This window comes from Phycodurus eques, chromosome 20, assembly GCF_024500275.1.
Source record: "Phycodurus eques isolate BA_2022a chromosome 20, UOR_Pequ_1.1, whole genome shotgun sequence".
Taxonomy (NCBI): domain Eukaryota; kingdom Metazoa; phylum Chordata; class Actinopteri; order Syngnathiformes; family Syngnathidae; genus Phycodurus; species Phycodurus eques.
The window spans coordinates 12,151,768-12,174,965 of record NC_084544.1 but is presented as its reverse complement, the minus strand read 5'-3'; the positions used below and the strand labels follow the sequence as shown (position 1 = coordinate 12,174,965).

At 39.9% G+C, this 23,198-nt stretch overlaps 2 protein-coding genes across 2 annotated transcripts in view; both read right to left on the bottom strand.

Annotated features, from left to right (window-relative positions):
• Positions 1-14,921, bottom strand: part of LOC133395539 (zymogen granule membrane protein 16-like) — a 54,727-nt gene extending 39,806 nt beyond the window's left edge. Inside the window, exon 1 of the mRNA XM_061664537.1 lies at positions 14,912-14,921. The gene's annotated coding sequence lies outside the window, so the exon portion shown is untranslated. The remainder of the gene's footprint in view (positions 1-14,911) is intronic.
• Positions 1-23,198, bottom strand: part of angpt1 (angiopoietin 1) — a 48,750-nt gene that overhangs the window by 23,168 nt on the left and 2,384 nt on the right. Inside the window, exons 2-4 of the mRNA XM_061664535.1 lie at positions 5,606-5,761; positions 4,862-4,983; positions 2,241-2,473 (exon numbers count right to left, since the gene is read on the bottom strand). Coding sequence (XP_061520519.1) covers positions 2,241-2,473; positions 4,862-4,983; positions 5,606-5,761 — 511 coding nt within the window. The remainder of the gene's footprint in view (positions 1-2,240; positions 2,474-4,861; positions 4,984-5,605; positions 5,762-23,198) is intronic.

Sequence of the window (23,198 nt, the reverse complement as noted above, 5' to 3'; positions counted from 1 at the left end):
GACGGGCACTAGTCACCTCGAGAGACGCTAACGTGATACTTAATCAAAGACCTTGTACTGGGCCGAAAGGCAGGCAAGGTAAAAATGGTCAAATATTTATTCATGGCGAACGTCATTCAACTTGACAGTTCCAGTAAACCAATTTGCGTATATGTTGTACTTGGACCTACATTAAGAGGCTGAGATAATACATATTCAGCAGTCAAGCCAAGAGGGTCTCTAAGGCCTCTGGTAATTAAATGTTACATACACAAATCCAGACTAAACAGATGGATTACAAGCAGGTCAGTACACCCGTGACCTTACATTGCATGGCCCATTAAAATTACAAAAGCAAGCAACATTTATTAATCATGTGCGGCAGCTATCCACTTGTGATGACATCCCGTCTTTTGTTGAAAAATGTCAAGAAGCGGTGTAGGGTTCTTGAAGCATTTACACGGGATGTCCACAAACGCTGTTAAAATTCTTCCAGTGCAACACATGCAACTCGTCCAATGATGCATTCGTTCTTGTAAAATCTTTGATTTAGTATTACAAGTTTGTGATAAAAAAAACAACAACAAAAAAACAGTATTAAAAGAAAATAAGAAAGACTATTGGTGTTAGGTCATGTTGGGATCAACGGAAATGTTTATATTATCACAAGTGAGTCAGACTCAGAGGAATAAAATAAGTCTTTGTCTTTAGAAATGGCATTCTGTTTGACATTTCTTTCAATAAGTATGCACAGCTGTTTTATAAATAAAGCTTGAAAACCAATTATTTCAAATCTAGTATCACGCTGGTTTATGAAAGCCACTAAGCCTCTTTAACAGAAGTAGCCAGGTTAAAACAAGAACCACATTGCTCGCGTCACGCTGCGTTCATTGCTTCAGATTTTTTACAGGCAGTGTTTCCCTGTGTTTCCTACAATGGGGTAAGATTTACAGAATGGTGTCATCATAATTTCAAGGGGATTGGAAAATCAGTCAGGTTAAACCTGGAGCATCTGTCCAGAGGAATAAAGTATTTCAGAAACAAGTTAATGGTACATTAGTTCAAGATATAGTCGATCAAACAGGTTTTCTTTACACATTGCGGTCTGATGTGGATCAATGGGCCTTATTTTGGGTTAGGGCAGGGGTCACAAACATGGTGTCCCCGGGCACCAGGTCGCCTCCACGGACCGAGGCGTGTTCTAAAATTAGCTCGCCCCTTATGGGACATTCATTTTTATCTGTTCCTACCTTGTTAAATCACTGTTGATAATTACTGTGAGAAAACACTAGCATGATCAGTGTCTTCAAATACATGAATATAATTGATTTTTAATAATAACAAATAAAGGTAATTTGATCCAAATTGTTATTTCAGAAGTCAAAAAGGTTAGGGACACCTGGGTTAGGGTAATCACAGGTGAGGGTTAAGAACTTTTACTTTGTGTTGATTACAAACTATGTCTCAATACTGTATACAAATATAGAGATATACAGATGGGAAATTGGAGTGTGGCGCCCGAGGCTTAGAGAGTCCGCATGCAGTAGCTTTGTCTGCATCACTGCAGCTTTGGCACCCTTTGGAGTGAAAATGCAATAAAATCTGTATTAGCGGGTGAACGCTATTGATCTACAGTCTGCTCAAGTATGTGTGAACATCTTCTCTGGAGGGAGTCTCAGAGTCTCCAGACGTCTCCAATATTGCCACACGAACTCTGAAAAATTGTTGCTAGAGGGTTCGGAAAAGTCATTAAATATAAGTTGTCAAAACTGAGCAGCCGCTCGCTTCATTGGTTGTCATGGTAACAAAAGCCATGCACAGCATTTGCATTAGACAGAAACGGCCAAATTCCAGAGATTTGAACCAGAGTGTGACAAGTGGATTAAGTCCGCTCTAATTCTTTATTATTTGTTTATGTAGAGGGCTGAATGTCAGAGACCTTATTTAAGGACACCTGGGAACTGTTTCAAATTGTGAAAAAAAATGCATAATATGTCTCCTTTAAGAAGAAAATCATGGCAATATCGGCACCCAGGGATATCTGAAGTACATTTCATTGCATTGCTAGGAGGCCTTGCTATTAAAACAATCCTCTTCATGATAGAGCAAACGAAAAGGCAAAGATCCTGGGAATCGTGCAGCCTAATCCTCGGGGGATCCAAAATGTTCTGCGTTAACTTAACTGATAGCAAGTCATACAATTCTAAAACCTCTTAGCTAATGTCTGGTAAACTCACAGTGTCAACCTCCACTTAACCTACCTCCATCTTTGGAGCAAAGGTTGAGTAGGTTGTGGACGGTGTCCATCATCTCCTGTTGCTGCCTTTGCAGGGCGGTGCTGTTTCCCGTAGCCCGGCTCAGCTGGGCCTCGAGCTCTTTGATAACCCCACTCTGCCTCCCAACAAGATCTTGGAGACTTCCTTTCTCCTGTTTTAGAGTCTCCAATTCTTCATGGTGCCTCATCTCCATTTCTAACATCTTCTGCTCCATGAGGCTAAGGGAAAAGCAAAAAATAAAATCAAAATTGCCATTCTGCTATCTGATATGACAGTTGTTTCATGCAGCATGAGTGCCATCAGAGGACAGAAAAATGTCGACGAGGGCCAGCTCTGTGGACTTGTGAGGACAAACTTGAAATCTGCTTGGTGTAAAGACAATACCATTGCTTATATAGTTTCAGTTACATCGGCCAGCACGACTGATCCTGAAGACGTTGGGGAGATAAGATGAACATTGGAGCACATAGAGGCTGAAATCTAATATTGACATACAGGAAGCAGTGTATCCAAGAAAAAATATGCTTCAAAATAAAGAGAATAGCTTGTCGGGAATAAATTCATACAATTACATGTAACAAAGAAGTTGGGTCCCAAATATGGCCGCACAGTGGTCGACTGGTTAGCACATCCGTCTCACAGTTCTGAGGACCCGGGTTCAAATCCGGACCTCGCCTGTGCGGAGTTTGCATGTTCTCCCCGTGCCTGCGTGGGTTTGCTTCAGGCGTTCTGGTTTCCTCCCACTTCCCCAAAAGGTTGAATGAAGACCCGAAATTGCCCGTAGTTGTGAATGTGAGTGTGAATGGTTGTTTGTTGATATGTGCCCTGCGACTGGCTGGCGACCGGTTCAGGGTGTACCCTGCCTCTCGCCTGAAGATAGCTGGGATGGGCTCCAGCTCGCCCGCAACCCTTGTGAGGATCAGCGGTTCGAAAAATGGATGGATGGATGGGTTCTAAATATATGTCAGTGCTTCTGATAGCCTTGCTGACCCTGTTTCTCCACCACTGCAGTAGACAGTATACTGATACTATACTGTATACAGTATATAGATATTTTGCTCTCCTATCCTTTTAAATATCTAGTTATGTAATATACATGTACTGTGAACACTGACTTTGCACTGGATAATTGGTGATACTGTAAATGGCATCTATTTATTGACTTGTCATGTTAAAACATTTGTAAACGAACCATCAAATAATCCTCTGCGTGCATGAGATTTGCTGTTATTGAACCTCATTCTTGGGAGATGATATTCACAGATCATTCCGCTACATTGAAGATATCGAAAAATTAAAGACAGCATGTGCAATTGGGAATGATCTTTTCACTCTAGCTTTCATCATTACAATATTAATAAGACTGCTGTATTTTCAAAGTTACCTTTTTTTTTGTTGTTGTTCAGAATCTGAGACATGATATGTTGTGTTATTTTAAATAATCCTAAATGAGCAATTCCTTTTTCTGTGAACACTATTTTGAGACAGGAAAATAATCCCTGCAAATGCCTAAAATCAGTTCTTTGGTTTTGAAACAAAGGGTCTGATTTACTAACGATTGTCCTGTGAAAGAAAATCAGGCGCAAACGTGTGCTCACACAAACGTGTGGATGACCTGGAGCCAGTTACAAGAAGGAGTCATGCCATGACTGCGGCAATTGGTGCTGCCCTCTCCCAGAGGAGTTTTTCAGATGTGCCGTTCTAAATTTCAAACGCAATATTACGTAAAATGACCAGATACATCCAATGTCACTCACTCCAGAAGAGTTTAACCAAACTGAGTAATAGATGAATTTTCTGTAACTCAGTAATCTGTTTGTCTGCCTCTTCCACTAACACGTTCTGTTCCATCACTTCAAACTTCGTTTTGCGCTTATGATGCCCTCCCTAAAGCACAAAAATCTCTGTTACATACAGCGGTCTCAACCACTTTTACACTTGTTGCCAACAACTTACGCAATCTGTTAAGAGTGAGTAAACCAGGAATTTAGCGGCTGCTATTTGGGATCTTAGTAAACCAGGCCCTATATTTACTTTACCAAGCTGCCCACTTTGTAGAGCAACAATGCTATTTAGAGTCTTGGTAAAGGCCCGAAGTCTTTCAAAGTGGAAAACACAAAAGTATTGCTCTGTTAGCAAAAATTTACTAATTTATTCGACCACAACGTCATTAAAATGAGACCATCCAGCATCAGAACACACTTTATTGTAGGCTATTTCAATTTAAAATTAGACTTCTCTGAATTTCAGTAATTTAAATTCAGGATTGCAATTAAATATATGAATATAATTTACTATTTTAATCAATAAATATAGAAAAATATTCATATAATAAAAGTAAATTTGCTAATTCATGGAAAATAATAATACCGGTACTTATATATTTGTTCATTACAAATACTGTATTTCGGTTAGCCATTACGGGAAAAAAAATGATTGTGGTAACTACCTCTGTGGTTAATTAAGGGCGGCTGTAGCATAAACACTTACACTGCATAAAATTTACAATGTTAAGCACTGTATCTTTTCAAGATGGGTATTTGTACAGTATTTCATAAATGTGACCATGTGGCTGAATTTGTTTGCTTGAACTGTTACTTGTTTACCTGTTCTTGTCATGGAGCTTGTTGATCTCGGTGGTCTGGACCATTAACTGCTTCTCCAGCTTGTTAGTGGAAAGAGAATTTTCTAGCAGCTGGATCTCAAGCCTCGATGTTTGATTCAAAACCTGAGACACACACACAAAGACACACACACACACACACACAGACACACACACACAAATTGAGTTCTCCTTTAGCAAATTGGAAACAAGAAGACCACAAATCCATCAGTGTTTTCAGAATTTTATTATTTTTTAAAGCGACTGGTTAGAGCATCTGCCTCACAGTTCTGAGGACCGGGGTTCAATCCCCGGCCCCGCCTGTGTGGGGTTTGCATGTTCTCCCCGTGCATGCGTGGGTTTTCTCCGGGCATTCCGGTTTCCTCCCACATCCCCAAAACATGCATGCTAGGATGAATGACCACTCTAAATTGCCCGTCGGTGTGAATGTGAGTGCGAATGGTTGTTTGTTTGCATGTGCCCTGCGATTGGCTGGCAACCCGTTCAGGGTGTACCCCGCCTCCTGCCCGATGATGATAGCTGGGATAGGCTCCAGCACGCCCGCGACCCTTGTGAGGAGAAGCGCCTCAGAAAATGGATGGATGGATAGATTTTTGTTTTGTTTTTTGTTACATTTGACTTGGCATAACCTTAAGAGGCGCAGTTCAACAGTTGGGTTTATGAAACATACAGGATGCATCATGCAGATTTGTGCCCTAAGCATTAGTTCAGTCTTCTGAAATATTACCTGTGTCTCAACATCAGTCAGCTTCCGCGTTTGTTCTGCAGTTTGAGAGAGAAGGTTGGTTCCCATTTCCAACATGGCTGCTGTGTGGTTGTGTACAGCGCTCTGTTGCAGTTGAGCCATCTCGGTTTTCATTCTTTCTTTGATGTAATTCTCAATCTGGATTAAAGATGACAGGAAATGAATTAAAATTCAAGCAAAGTGCATCATTTAAATCAAGAATTAGTAAATACACTGTACTTCCATTTCAAGGGCTGCAAACCACATTGTGTCATAAGAATGTTGCTTTCTCATTCACACTGACAATGACCCTAAATCCCAAAGAAAACAACAACACATCAAGTAATGTTCAGGGCAGTCAATTGTTCCACTGACATACAAATATACACAGTCTTTTAAAAGTTTATCAATCGATCATTGTTATGGAAGAGATTGGTTAAGATGGTGAATTAGTTTTTCACACCAATTCAAAAGGTGTCCCAGAATGTATACAAAATTTAAAAGCTGCTAGGGAAATTGATGTTTGCTTCTTATGTGCATTTGGTAATTAATAAGGACAGTCAGACTAATTTTTAAGCAACGAACAAACAATTTCATAATTTTACTCTAACCTGATAACGGTTTCCCAGTCTGAACTGAACTCTCGCTTCGTGGAAATGTGGCATCTAACTTCTAATACAATACCCTACTCCATAAAACGAATGGATGTGATGGATGTATTGTTACAAGAGGAATGAAAAGGTTTGCTTTCCAACTAAAACATGCAGTTCTGCAGTTGCGTTCATTTGACGGTGTAATATCCTCACTTGGCAGAGACGTGAAAGTTAAACAGCCCATTTCTTTCAGCCGTGAGACACTCTCCGACTTATTTATCTTTCACCGACATTAGCGAACAGTCTACTATGGTCTTGGCTGAAAAATAGACAATGAAACTGATTTGGAATCATAGTTCTTGTAAGGTTAGATTACATTGCATTATAGTGAATCATATAGTATTGCTTTGTTTAGAAAATGATTTCAGTCCATTGTGAAATGTAAAACCGCTGAACTCTGTGGAAGGTGTAGGTTGTTTTTAAATATCCTTTCAAAACTAAAGGATAAGCTCTACACTGGAGGTTTGTCCATCTGCTGAGTTCCACATGAGACATTAGACATTGTACTGCATGTCACCTTGAGAGAAAAGGCAGTGAAAGCACAGCTGGCTGAATGAAACTAAACATGAATCGTCTCTTTTGGGAAATGCGACAGACTGCTGGCTGAATGTGGTGGTGGTAAAAAATGCAAAGTACCAAGGAGAAACAAGATTCCACAAACACACCCAGTCCCCCAAATATTCCACTATGGCAGCCATAAAATGGGCCCATGTGGGTGTTGTCCCTTACAGTATATGGCTTTCAGCATCAGCTACTGTTAGCAACATGCATTTTTGGTCATTGGCAAACAAACAAGAGAATCCTATAGAAAATGATCACTGGCACATTCCCTTGACACATGACTTTTATAGGTTTTTGGCCTGGAATTGACACATGAGAGTCAATAAATTCACTTCACCTGGGGGAGATGCAAAGTTTTAAGCGGGATGAAGGGTGGGGGTGCACCAGCTCTGTCGGTATGTTGACAGGGTTTCTCGGCTCAAAACGTCTGAGAAAGGAAAGTTTTGAATTGAGAAATAGAAATGCATGACTAGTGTAACCAAATGTCTGACGGTGCATTGTGTTTTCTTCCGAGAAGAGATATTTGATTGATACATTGATTAACCATTAAGACATCGATTTGGATTTCAGATAGTAAAATGTCTTTTCAGACTGCCTATTGAGTGACTGCAAGATCTATGCCACGCATGTTGGATAGCATTGTGCCTGGAAACATAACTTCCTTGGAAAGACATACTGGAGCTCACTGAAATGACGACAATCAAGCCCTACATTCTGTGGTGGTGGCCACCGGCAGCATGTTATATTAAGATAATGAGCCAGGTACCTGTTTAATCCAGAAATTGTCACATGACGCATCATAAGTGAGATGCAGCAACATGGCTATTTTGGGTCTTTCATTGTGTAGAAACTGATTAGACTGTTTAATGCGGTTCCCAACATCCCTAAGTACAACCTATTAAATCAACTGTGTGTTTTATTGCATCTTACACAGACACACTTCAATGCTTTAAGTTGAACATATGTCTGCATTCCCTTTTGCGGTTGAAGGTTGCAAGAGAGGAATTCAAATAAAATACCACTTGCATGAGAATAGAAATACATTTGGCTTTCCAATAACAAAGTAGACTTGAAAGTGACATTCCAGAAGGTGCAATAACAGGAGAATCTGGATTTAGAAAGTGCTAAATTCTGAGTCTGTTTTTCCAAAAATCACTGCGAAAGACATGCTCATGTCTCCCTAAGTGCTTACAAGTTACGTGCGGACTTGGCAGTATGTAAGTTCACTAATGATGCAACTTGACAGCCCAACACCGTTGAATTAGCGGTAGAAATGTTCCATGTCAATGCAGCTTTATCTGCATAAACGATATTCTATTCAGACATTTTATGAGGAACAATTGGCTGGAAACTCCAGAAACGCAACTGCTTTGGGTTATCCAGGACATAAATAACAATGTGCGTCACATTAAAGCATATGTCAAGATCCAGATCCCTCAGTTTTCAAGAGCAAAAGGGCTTTCCATCATGTACGAGTACAAGTGTTTTGGTTACTGAATGTACTGTAATGTGTGCAGTTTCATGGAGAACATCACAGACCAAAAGGACGTGTGAGCTTCCCCATACATATGCTGTACATTATCACGGCAGAACTGCTAAATTGCTTTCACTTGGGAGCCAAGAAAAGGATCATCTCTCAAGATACTACTCCCTGCTATCATTGTTACAGATTACTGTGAATGTTTACCACTTGTCTGACATTTCCCTTTTAGTGCAACGTCCCTTTCAAAAGGGGATCTTGATCTTTTCTAAACAGCAGCAGTGGTGGTGCTGAAAGACAACAGAGTGTTGGGAAATGGTGCAACTGGACTGTATAAAACACTTAGTAGGGATCAGTTACATCTCTGCTTAAGGATGTGTTATGTATTTGGAAAGATGATGGTGTTACTGTGGCGTGACCCATCTTCTGGGACGCATCCCTTAGACAAGAAACTATTCCACATTCTTTAAATGGACTTGGGAGGATGGGACACTCCAACACCCAGACCCAAATCAGTACCCCATTTTGTATTACAAACCACTGGTCAGAAGTAGACAAAGATTAGTTTTCTTACTCTGTTCAATAGCAATAGAAATCATTTACCTCCCCACCAAATTTCCTTTATCAATGTAGTGCTGTAATCAACTTTCAGGTCCTGTTTTGTGAAGTGAAGCTTAATAATCTTAACATTCAGCAACCATGTAGTTCAAACATTCTCCTGCCAAATCTGATTTTAAAAATCACAATTGTCTTGTTTTTTCAAATGCTGTTGCTATATAACTTCCATGCCAGAATAAACAGAGCTGCAGACTGGTTTATAACAGTAACGATGAACAAATACGTACACTGGGTGACAGCAGGACTTCAAGGCTACATTCACACGGCAGGTCAATTCCACTTTTTTTGTCCAGTGTGACACATGTATGATTATTTCATGTCAATGGGAGCAGTACAATTCCAATTTTTTCATATCCGACCCAGGCCTCTTTCATATGTGGATATACTGTAAATCAGATATGTATCCAACGCGAGTGCAGTATGGACGCTCACGGGGCACGCATCCGACCTGTACGTCATCAAAAGGCGACAAACGTCACAAATGTTGGACAAAACCGACACGCGACAAAAGCAAACGGCAAACAAATTTGATTTTGTAATGGGAATGACGACATAAAAAGAACAGATTTAACAAAGAAATCTGCATTGGGCATCATGCACCGCCGTGTGAACGTCGCCCAAATCGCAGTGCAGCGAGAGATTACTTGCTGACTGAAATAGTGAATAATGTCAAAATCCCACCCGTTTGCTTTATGTACACCCCAATAAGTAGATGTATGAACAAACGAGGAAATCTGGTCACCCTTCTGTAGTGGTTCCAGTTCGGATCAGAACTACATTCTGATTACAGAGACTGGATAACATATGTTGACCATTAGTTCCACAGTGACGCAACATCAAATTCAACAAACTTATTATACAGTATATGCTTCCTCTCACCTCCTTATCTGAGTCTACTGCTTCTGTCAATTAAGATTACAGGTTTGAACGCTAAAATTCCTCGCCCTACCAATTAGTAAATTCCTCCCTTGTTGACATTCCTGCCTCATCTTTTTCCCATTCTGGAAATTCCCTACCTTACATCATGGTCAAGATTAATGAAAAGCAGATACATTACTCTTGTTTCACCTCCCACACCTCCCTGTCTTTCAATTTTCCAATGTTTGTCAAAGCTGTTTTAAAATAATGTCAATATTGCCGTTATACCAATGATACACTTACAGCATCTGCGTCATCCTCGGCCCATGATACGAATCAAGCCGGCATGCTCTGTCCCGGATCTCCATTTAGCACCATGTCCAATCTTTTTGTTCCTAACCGTCCTTCCACTTTTAAACCACTATGATCCTCAAATGCTTGCTTATGTTCCCATACTAAGTACAAAACTAAATGTGACCACATATTTGTCTTACCGCCAAGCCTTTTGATAGACTTAATTTCCTGTTTGGTAATTTGTCTCTTTTATATTCATGTCACATATGTAATCCTCTCTCTTGAGTTTACAATATGCAGCTCAGGAAAAAATATATATATATGTATGGTCTAAATGGTTTAAGTATTTTATGGAACTTGAGACTTACTTTGTCAGTAGTTTATATGTTAAAACAAAACAAAAACAATTATTTTACACAAACTTTACCTACGAATAGCAAAATCAGAGAAACTGATTTTTTTTCCCTCACAGCTGTATGTCATGGTATAATTAGTCAAATGACAACTATTTTTGTGTTCCTTTTGTGTGGAACAGTCCCCCCCCCCCCAAAAAAAAATAGCATGTCAGATATAGCTTTACAGACTAAGTGAAAAGTGTGTGCCCTCTATTTGCTCGCTGACAGTCCAAGGTGAAATTGACACCCCCCTCAGTGTAAGTTGAGCATAGAAGTAACTCGGAGGCTTGACCGGATCGTCACTCCTTCTGTCGCGTATTAGAGAGATATGGTCAAATTATGTACGTACCTTTGGAAGCTGCCTTACTTGGTGTTTATTTTTAAAGCCAGTTTTAAGGCTCTTCCGTCTTAAACTCTGTCAAGATTAGGTGAGTAACAACTTAGTCTGAACTCACAGTTGACTTGTGTGACCTTTTGCCCCAGTGGCCAAACGCCAGGCGTTGACTCAACCAATTTTTTTTGTGTCTCATAGAAGGTGAAAGGGGAACACAAATAAACAAATAAGATGGGAGACGATGTCCTGTGTGTGTTTTATGTGCACAAATGTATAGCTTTAATTTGAAAGCTTAAACCCTGACATGGGCATTATAGGTGGTAGGAACAGCAGCATGCAAAGAGCTGGGTGGTCTAGATCCAGTCTTATCATGTCTTCTGAGGCAGAAAGGCAATAGGCATCAGGAAAAACAAACACTCAACAGTTAGAAGCCAATATTTTCATCTCTGTTCATTTCCATTCATGAACTTGATCAGAAATAAACGTGGTTGCAAAACGTCAACCAAAACGAGGTGACTGCATTGAGCAGCTGGAATACAAAAGGTGGTTAGGATGGAAGGAAGCATAGCACAACGCAAACACATTAACATCAGTAATATAGTGTTAATCTGGTCTAGTGATTGACTGCTTATACATACTGTAACCCTTATTTGGTTGAACGTGGTAATGGATAAATGGATGGATGAAATTGATGCGGGGCACGCCTTAACTGGTTGCCACCCAATCGCAGGGCACATATAAACAAACAAACATTCGCACTCACAGTCACACCTACGGGCAATTTAGAGTGTTCAATCAACCTACCACGCATGTTTTTGGCATGTGGGAGGAAACCATAGCTATCTATCTCTGAACTATAATAGTATGTTTTAGAAGATAACCACCATTCAATGTTTAAATTAAATAATATCTAAAGTATTCCATGCTTTACGTTAACTTTTTGGAGAAATACGCACCATTCCTACTTGACTGGGACTTTACTGTTTTAATTGGGATTATCTATCCATCCATCCAGAGCCGCTTCTCCTCACAAGGGTCACGGGCGTGCTGGAGCCTATCCCAGCTATTATCGGGCAGGAGGCGGGGTACACCCTGAACTGGTTGCCAGCCAATCGCAAGCTACATACAAACAAACAACCATTCGCACTCACATTCACACCTACGGGCAATTTAGAGTCTCCAATTCATGCATGTTTTGGGGATGTGGGAGGAAACCGGAGTGCCTGGAGTAAAACCCACTCAGGCACGGGGAGAACATGCAAAGTCCACACAGGCGGGGCCAGGGATTGAACCCCGGTCCTCAGAACTGTGAGGCTGACGCTCTAACCAGTCGTCCACCGTGCCGCCTAATTGGGATTAATTAATTTCAAAAATGCATTTAAAAATTATGCATTTAATCACACTTCATCCATGAAATGACTTTGTCTTATAGAAGTGATGTAATGTTGGTAGAATAGTAGGGAGAGCGCAAGAGAAAGACGGGAGGGGAAAATGTTCTTTACTGTTCGTGCTACTATCAGTGATTGTCCAAATGTTACAAATGCCAGGACTGCGATAAAACACATGTCCCATGATGACGAAAAAAAAAAAGCAATATTTCCCAGGCTTATGTGTGAAGATATAAAATAGTACTGTGTTAACATTCATTTTTGTACACAGTCTGTCTCGACAGGATTATTAAGCATGTGTGTTACTTGAACAAATTGAAGTTGAAATTGTTAAATTATATACTGTACATGAAATGATAAACAGCCTGACAATTACTTTTATTCCACAGAAATATATTTTTCCATAATATCCAGTTACAGTCAAGCTCTCCACGTACTTTGGATGATCATATGGGAGAGAAGGAGCCCAAGACATGGGAAGGCATCTAAAATCAAACAACAACAAACTAAGACCCATTTCTTCATCTAGAAATGGTAATAGAGAGTGGGGAAGCTTAAGAAAGATTTAGATGTGTGACGCAGTATGGGAATCGTTCCTGTGGGACACATTGGGTCAGGAATGTGCCTGATGATGGCTTTCTTGTGTCATTTAGTACAGACAATGACAGTTGCCCTCAGACTAACATACACTGAAGCTACTGCCTACAGATTGTGTGCTTATTTCCAAATATTACATTTCAAATACCATTCCTCTGTACTGTACACTCTTAATATCTGAGCAGAAAATTCTTCTGTCCAGAGGTGTGAGAAATAGATGCAAAAGGTCATAGTCATGACCCAAACACTGCAATTTCTTAGAGAAAAAAAAAACTGTTCTTGGGCTCTGTGAGTGTGTGTGTTTCTTTTATCTAGCCTTTGGACATTTTTCTATTTGGCTGTCTCACATAAGAATAATTTTCAGTTGAGCTCCTTTCATGCTATTACACTATCTCCGTGTCTGTGTGTGTGTGTGTGTTGAAACACTATAAAGCTGGGTGTCTCCTCTAGTCAAAATTAATGGACGGAACCTTCTGTCACATTTGTGTTTAATTTTCATCCCAACATCCTATTTAACACGCTTTCCAGGATTTATAGACCCATCTTTGTTGTTGCGTGCAATCACCAAAGGAGATATATCCACGTTGAGCTGCCATTCAAGCCCGTGTTTTCTCACTTTCTCCTCCTGTCTCTCTAAATAATACATCTCTCTTATAACGTCTGCTTTACTGAACTCACCAGACTCACGGGTTATCACATGCAGCCCGGATGATGTTACTCACAAGTCATTTTCAACTCAACCGTCTTGTTTAAGGAAGAACCATAGTCTTAGCAGTATGATGATTTTTTTTTTTAAAGTAGAGTACCAATGGCAGCACATAAAAACTATGCAAAATGTGTTATCACGTGTAGCTGAATTTGCTCTAAATGATGCGCTACTCAAGACTAAACAGACAAGATGAATAGGAAGATGAGGTGCAGTAGCCTGACTAACATCACCACATGGAACCTCTTTAGTGTGACCTAGGGTTCAACTATGCCAGTAAAAGAGGATAATAGATTCCGCTGTGAACGATAATGTGCAGCTCATGCATGGCCACTATTGTGTTACGATCGAGCTTCAGGATTGGAAACCCTTACACTGAAACTTTGTCTGACATTCAATAAAAGATTGATGCAAATGCAGTCAACCTTCATGTCAGTGGCTAACTCTTTTGTGAGGCAGAGGGTCCTCGGTTTATGACGGTTGTGACATACGACGTTTCCAAGTCACAATCGGCATGCAATATGTGCCCTGCGACTGACAGGCGACCAGTCCAGGTTGTAGTCCGCCTTTCACCCAGAATCAGCCTGGATAGCCTCCAGTTCCCTGCGACCCTGAACAGCACTACAGAAAATAGATGGGTGGACGGTTTTGACCGTTCATATGACGATAGAATGGTGATTACAGTAGATTGAAGGGGACGAATACAGAAAGCGCATTGCTTTGTTGTTGGTATTGCGTTTAGCTTTAGCATTCTCAGCCAACAAAATGCTAGATCATCATCTTCTTGAAGTGTTTGACAGTTGGCAAAAAATGTAAATGCACATCACTGGCCTCTACAGGACATAGTCTCGAAAGGGCATGTGGCAAGCATCCACACTCTGAGTGGCCCCTCGATTAATAGGAAAAAAAATAATAATTCCACTACTATACCTGATCAGTTTTAAGTCGTAATTGCACCATTTACCACTAGATGGCAGACATCGCTTAGTAACGCTTCCACCCAATCTTCTCCATCACACAAATATCATCAAGAGCAGTTTATCTGTTCAACAAATCCAAAGGCAAGGCTATGTACCTAATTTGCTTAGAGACGTTGTCAGCCATGATCGTTTCACGGCGCTATTGAGTCGTACAAGACAAACCGATGCTGTTTTACCTTTGGGAAGAGGCTTTGTCCCGTAATTACGTGTTTGGTAAGGAGCCAGGTAACGCTAAACTCATTTTAGGTTAGCATACAACGGAACTGACCGGGAGGTTACTCAAGTATAACACCAGTGTTGGGGAGTAACTAATTACGTGTAATGAGATTACATAATGTAATTCCGAAATGTGTGTCATTGTAATCCAGGAGAAAATGTGTAATCAAATTACAGCTGCTTTTGAAAAATGTCATCATTAACATTTCAAGTACAGCCACAAAATCTCAGATTTTACAGATGTTTTATTTTTTACATTTTACACGTAATTCATCCACTCTACAGTAGTATATTCACAACAGAACAAATGTGTCTAATATCTCATTCCCTCTGCTTTCGTTCTTTTAGATACTTCCATTTAGACACTTGATCATCGTGTAGCTATATTGTGATGTTTGACAGACACTAGCCAATTGTCACAGGCTCTTATAAGTTTGTGACTGCCATAACACGAAGAAGAGCGTCCTATTTGATGCTGAGCAGGCCATCACTTAAACTGAAGATTAATTCATCCAAACACAGGCTCATGTATGTCAAACAGTCCTCCACATACACATATGCTGAAATGGACAGAAGTGTGACGCAGGATCATCTCGACACATGCACACACACACACACACACACACACACACACACACACACACGCTACGATTTACACGAGGATTACGCTCTCCCTTCTGCCTGTGCTGCAGACATGTCATGTTCAATAAACATCAAGAAGCATTTGTGTTGCAGGTGTGAAAGTCAAGACCATAGGCAAGCCTCACCTCATTTGACCACTGACAGATTTATGAGGAAATTCCTGCAAGCTAACTGGCAGGGATACAGAAACACGTATTAATCTGTTGGCTACTGTAAAAATAATTAACAGGGGTGAATCTTTTTCAATAGTTACAGTACTGTTTCATGGTCTGAGGCTATTATTAGAATCAATTTTTTTCCTTGCTCAAACAACAAATGACTGTACATAATTTGAATCTCAGTACCACGTAGGTCTAGGCTGAACTCCATCCATCCATCTGACCATTTTCTAATCCTGTTAACGGTTACTAATGAGTTGGCACCTGTCCCATATGACTTTGGATAAGAGGCAGGGCACACCATGGACTGGTTGCCAGGTCACACCTTGAAACTGGTTGCCAGGGAACATACATAAAAACTACCTTGCTCACGAACATTCACATCGATGGGCAATCGAGACTTTCTATTTAGCATGAATATTTTTGGAATGTGGGAAAAAAAACAAGAGTACCCGTAGAAAATCCACACAAGCACAAGATGAACATACAGATTTAGCACAGGAAAGGGCAGAGATTCAAACTGAGAACCTTTGGATATTTAGGTTCTTCATGCCTGAAAAGCTATTCTGCAAACAGTCAGTACTACTTTGATTATGGTTTCTGATATTGTATATGTACCATATCAATGTGAGGAGAGGCTGTCTTTTGAATGACATCTATTTAATGCCAAAGGTTTGTTTTGGTTCTTCATGCCTTTAGGAGCCTTGTTTTGTGCTCTAGGGCAGTGGTTCTTGAACTTTTTACACCAAGTACTACCTCAAAGAATGACATCACTCTTCAAGTAGCACCATAATGACCAGCACTAAAATACAGGTAGCGTAGTAGGCCTAAGTGTTCATAAAAAAATGAGGCAGACATTTTATTTCTAAGAAGGTATATTTAATATTATTGTATGCCAATGTAACAGTCTGAACGTTTAACAATTAAATATTGGAAAATAACCATAAAAAAATACTTCAATAATGTAACAATGCACAGTTTGAACATTTAATTTAGTGATACTTTACCATACCACTAGAGGGGGCCCGTGTACCACATTTTGAGAAACACTGCGCTAGTGCACAGTAATACATTATATATATATATATATATATATACAAGAAGATATATTTTGTGACAGCATTTCTATTTGATGTTGATAGATGGCCACCCATGGATTTAGCTTCAGCACACGTTCCAGAAAAGAATAGGCTACCAGCTATAGTTTTTCATCCTTCAATATGTATTAATGAGTTACATTCCATACATTTAGGGGGAGCCCAAGAGCAAAAAGGAAACAATTGTATCGCACTGTTGCTTTAAGAAACACAAAATGAGATTGTAACCAAAACAAGTGAGTCGCCCATTAGTCATTTCTATTCCATCCAGTCTACACTGTGGGGGAGCCAGACAGTTTATCTTCTGCCCAATATCGTGCACTCACTCCATATCTCCCTCTGTCTCGCTTTGTATCTCCACGAGAGCCATGTCATCAATTTCACACAACTTGAACTGACTCCACAAGCTTTTCTTTCAGAATTTACCACCTCTTTCAGCCAGCTGATTGTGATTCTTTTGTGGAAAAACAACCCTCGATCCACCAGGATGAACTCCAAAAGAAGCTGAAACAGTTCTGTCCTATGGAGCCTCTGGAAAGAGGTCTGCCGTTGACAGACAAAGACATCTACTCAGAGCACATGTGTCGACGAGAGTTAAGGAGACGCTGCGGGGACGTTCAGCCTCGGAGGGAATATTTGGGGAGGCGTGAAGAATTTTCTCCCTACTTTACTGGAAATGATCATTGTTAGATACACAGAAATCAAATGGGAGTGCTTACTGTAAACCTAAAAATAGTAAAACAGGCAATCACTAAGAAAGAATGAAAAAAGTCTAATAAATCACTCTCCTTGCCAGAATCAGCAATAAGAAGCACTTTTTCTCAATATTATCCTTTGCTGGAAGTAAAAATCCTCATTAAGTTGAAATAGTGGAGGCATCCTGATACATACTTTAAAAACATCCAAAACAATAATAATGCAAAAACTGTAATTCTGAAAAATAAACAGCGGCTGGTGTGGGTGTGTAATACTATCACCTGTTCTATTTTGATTCTAAAAGAAAAATGCAGCCAGTTTCGTGATTGAAAAGTTCATCGTCAGTTGTGATTTGCGGCAGGCTTTGATAACACCACTTTACTTGCCCCTCTTACTGTGCGTTAAGATTGACTGTAATGTTTTGTTCTATCTAAGAAACGTTATCTCATATTGGCTCCAAATCACTCAGCTGTGTAGCAGTGGCAGATCGAGTCACGAACCTTGAGCATTTGGCAACTCTCTTGACTATAATTTATCACTTTGGATGAAATGACTTCCACTTGCCTGCCCAGAATAATATTATGGTCAATCTGTGAAAGAGCCTTTTGTTCTCATTTCTGGGATTAAAAAAAATAATAATTAAAAAAAAGATTCAAACACAACAGTATAGTAAAATACAGTTTTAAAAATAATTCCTGTTGTATGTTAAAGGTTTGTTAGTTTAATGTGGAGGTTTTGGCTCATTCCATTCACAATCAAATATCTTTTTAAATGAAAACAGCCCAATGTTGATCTTTTTCCATGCAGCACAATATAAAAATACGAGAACTCGGGAGAGAAAATACCTCTTCCCAAGCCAAACACCTGTGTCCTGTAAGTGGACAGAAATAAAACAATCAAGATGTGAAGAGTTTTATAATTGTAATAATAAAAAAAAATGCATGTATCATTCAGAAGTTACAGCCATTATAAATGGAAAATATCTGCGTTTATTGGAGCTTAAAAGTACTTAGAAAATGGACTCCCAGGAAATTAATGGGCTACGTGTGGTGTACAGTAGCCAACAGACTAAAATGTGTTTTCCATGTCACTTCAAGAAAGATGAAGCAGATCCACACACACAGTCTATTCTAGATTATAGTGAGTTGTCATTTGATGGCTGTTGGACTGGGGCTTCTCGTGTAAACTCAAGGAGATCTCAAGGCAAGTGAACGACTGAAAAATCCAAGTATGTAAGAGACTGTAAACATATGCCACTTTGGTACCTTCTTAAATAGAAAGAAATCACAAATGAGCTCAGCAGCAGAAAATAATAGAGTGAAAAGAATACTGCAGAGAAGGTTGGTGTATCATTTTCCAAATCTACACTCGAGAGGCAAAAGCCTCTCATGATCAGTTGTCACTTCTTTAAAAGATGCTGAGAAAGTGGGAGATCGAACCTGACATGTTTGGATCAGAAGAATATGAAACTGGTAGAACAATATGGCCATCTCGCTCGCATTTAGGAAAATGTACGAGCTTAAGAGTTCAAACAAAATAAATACATAGAGAGCACACCCAAGAGAGTGATTCTGTATATTGAGGGCTCGAAAGCGTATGCCGTGCTTTCTTTACAGCTGCAAAATGTAAACCGTGCTGTCAAGTCCAACGCCAGCTGGATGATTTACTGCGAAATTATTGTAAAGTTTACAAAATGACTCCAATCTCCGTCACACAACATCATCATCATCATACAACGGCATGCCATTTAGCGCATTACATTGTTGTAGCTCCGCCTTTACAATCATTTGGTCATCATTTTGCAAGACGTTATTATAGTGTGCTACAGCAAATTCCATGTGTCCTTTGTATGAGTTGTTTATCGGGTCAAGAAGGAAGAGCTTTTTATTCCTCTGAGAATGCCCTTGTCTATCGAATTAATCCAATTGTTATTTTTGGCCCACATCTTTACTGAAAATAAACTACAGTAGAGGAAGTTGTCCCCCAACTGGAAAGGTTCCTTCTTGGTTCTGTAGTCATACTGTGTGGCCCTCTGATAGCATTAAGTAAAGAAACATATTCACCCTTTGTTGTAGCGATCCCACTATAGAAGACAAACAAGTTGCTGTTCATGTTTCAGTGTAAATTTTAAATCAGTGTTTATGCAGCGCGTCATGCTCGTTGAGAGGCAGAATGATGGGAATTTCACAGGGATAAGACACTATCCCCACCCCCTTTCCCTCCCCTCTCTTTGTGCAACAGCTTAGTTTGGCACAGACTGTCCTTCTCAAGAAATCCTGGTCCGAGCTACTTTCGACTGAGAAGATCTATTACTTTCACTCCCAAGCGCTGAGACAAAGTTTGGCTTGCTAATTGACCACCGTTGCCAAATTGTCATTATCGTTGCAATGTTAGAAGAGAAGTGTAGTGAGTATCTGTAATTTAGAAAAATGCACTGAGTGGTCACTTCTGTTTTGATTGTTTCTGAAGGCATTCAAAGCAACATCGTACATCTTAATCAGTCAAATAAGCAACTGCAATGTATACGTGATCGCAATATTTTTTCATGGTGATCCATATCTGTAGTGCTTTGACGTTTGAGAACCACTCCACACAATAATATTATCGTCTATTTAGCAGACAGATACATGTGTATGCATGTACAGAAAAGCTAAGTAATTGTTAAATTACTGTCAAACCATTATACATATGAACCACTAAATTATTTGGCTTTATAGCTTTACATCTTGTTTTTGTACACAATTACAACATCCAAAATTAAACTTCCCAAATATGGGGAGAGCTCTGGAGAAAAAGCACAATTCTTGCTTACCATCTGAACTACTGGTATTCCAAACACAGTGAACACCATACTCTTGGAATAGTTTTTTTTTAGCACCATTGTGAGATAGTTAAAAATCCTTATTCCACTGATTAAGAATAGCCTGCAAGTACCACAATTGAAAATGTTCCACAGGTGTTATATATGTGGTTGCTTTATTGCTATATCTGCTCATGTGCCCATTTACAGCATAGTTTTTTTTTTTTTTTTAATTATTCTTATTCTTATTGTTCAACCTGTTAAAGAGATTGTTTCCTGTCACCAGTTCCCTCTGAGAGATCCGAGTCAAGCTTGTCAGAGGTTCTTCCCTTGGTGGGCAGGCAGGGGAAGTAATCCTTGGACAAACACATGGCACCTTTTGACTAGTCAGGAATGTTATCAGGGTCCATATACTCTCCCCTGCATTGAGGAAGGCGAGATCAGACTTAAAATACTTCCTCAACAGCTGTTTGCTGCATCACACTCTCTTTGTACCCCACACAGTGTGCCGAGAACTCTGGCACGAGGCAACTATCTGGAACAGTCTCCTTTGTCCATCTCTTTCATCAGGGCTGGTTGGAGCCACATCAGTGTTCTCCAAGACAAGCAGTAAAAATACTGCTGTGATTAAGATAGATAGACTGACAGGGCCCTTAATCTTTCGTCTGATGAAACAAATGTTAACTGCATCCTGATGTACCCCCCTATGAAGTGTCATTAAGTTGAATTGCTCTTGTATGTTAAAGGCTAATTAACAGGACAGCAACTAACTAAAGTCGACTTTCATATTTTTTGACTACAAACACTATTGTGGTCTGACATTTTTGTTTTAGTCGTGACGTGCTCTCGCATGCCCAGAGGGAAGATTTAACACACTTGACGACATCTTCAGTATTTAACATTTTTAACTGTGTGGCTCCAAAAGACATTTGTCCTGCAAAACAATGACCAATTTTTTTTTTGGGAGGGGGGTAAAATTTGTCCATTATAACTGGCCACTCAGTGTCTCTTTTTTTAAATTGTATTTGTTTTTTTAATTAAATTTCTTTTTGTCCTGTTCGGCTGTTAGGTGAAGCAAATTGGAAAATCTGTATCCCTTTTATGCCGGAACAGTTTTACTGTCACAGTGGAGTTTTTAAGTTTCCGCTGTGGTTTCTTAGTATTATAATTGAGGTTTATTGAGAATCAGACTTGATCACTCGAACAGAACAAAGTTTCTAGAAGGGAGAGAGAAACAAAGACAAAAGACAAAGCACTAATTGTAAACAGGATGAGAGAAATAAATCATTACATTATCTACAACTATGAAACATTAAATATGAGTGTTGCATGGGGCTGTGGCGCTACATCCTGTGAGGGAAGGAGAGGACAAGATAGAACAGGACAAGGACAGGAGAAGAAGCATGCAGGACAAGGGTCGTGAACAATTGAAGTGTGGTGGGATTAATTATGTAAATTATAAAAGTCTACAGGACGAGAGAATGAGTGAGGGGATACACAAGCGATTTGCATATTCATGAGCTATTTGTCACAGTAAGTGCGTGACCACACACCCAGTGGAAGAGTCCTAGTTGTGTGTGCCTGCAGAAGAACATGCAAGTGAATTGACACCGTTTTACATGCACAAAGACTGATAGAACTGTCCCGTAATTGCTGTGGCCGTACCGCGGAGGCTGAGGACCCCACCCAATCAATCGAGGGGCGGGATCAGGCCCAGGGGTCCACCCGAGAGCAGCCCGGCGAACGGAACACATCCCACACGAGGGACCCAGGGCGGTCCGCCGGCCCCACCGAGGCGCCCCGACAACTGGCCACCCAGTGGGGCTCGCAGGGACCCAATGCCGCCACCCAGCCAAACCCCCCACCCCACCCACCACCCCACCCCACACGCCTCGCCACCGCACCCCCCTCCACTCCCAGGAGAGCTAGACGCCCCCCCTCTCAACCCACTCAGTGTGCCAATAGTAATGTGTATTATAATAGTGTGTTGAAATGTATTCACCATACAATTGAACAATAGGGGAGAGTTTTGTTAATACAAAATCTTCCAGAGAAGCCATCATTTATTAGCCGTAATATTATAAAATTATCACTATAGTGTCATCATGTGTAAATAAATGCAGGCATACTCTATTTACCATGGTATGCAAATATGGCTATAAATTTGAAACATTTATACTATTTGGTCTCTATACCAATGGAAGCATGTCTTATTAGAGTGTATTTTTCCTACATTTCTGTTTATTTGAGTACATGCAGTTTTAAAATGATGATTGAACATTGCACTAAAGCACTTTCAGTGATATTAGGCTACTGTACTGTACTATTTGTTTTTTAATTGGTGCATTTTTTTGGGGGTGATCGAATCAATTTTCGACAAAACTGAGTTTCTCAAAAACATTTTATTAACCCACATTTGGAATTTCCAGAGCCTACGGGCGAGTTCTACATAAAATGTGTGCAGCACGTTTTAAAATATTTTTATGGAAGAGCTTTGATATGCTATTCCAAAATGTCAAGTAATAAATGCCCATTGTGATACTAATCTACTCAGGAAAGAGTGGTTGTATTAGCAGTGGTAGCAGATGTCCTCATACACTTCCATTTTTGCATCTGAGGGTTTATACACTAATGAGGTCTCATTAGTCAATCTGTCATTCGCCCAACGCCACCCTTGTGTTTTTATAGTATCACTTATACTATCTTGGAATAATGGGGTCCACCACATAAAGATAAAGCTGGTGTTATTTCACCCCTGGCCTTTCTTGACAGACAGACTGCTTTTGAATAAACACACAGGATTTGAAACTGACATGTCAAACTGACAAGTAGTGAAAACCCAGATCAAAAGTTTTTGTTCAATCAGGTCACCACTTCCTGTATGGGTTTGTGTATTGTGATCTGAAATTTCAAGCTAATCTATGAACCATGGAAAAAAACAAACAAACAAAAAACCTTGACAACTGTCATACATAGTAAGTACCTTTAATCGAGATGAGAGGCAATTGTCCAGATGTTACAAAAATACTACGCTTCTGAGACGATATCCCTTTGAACACAATCTATTTAGATTGGACATATTTGTGGTGTTTTTCCAAACAGATTCGCAGGAGGCTTGACTAA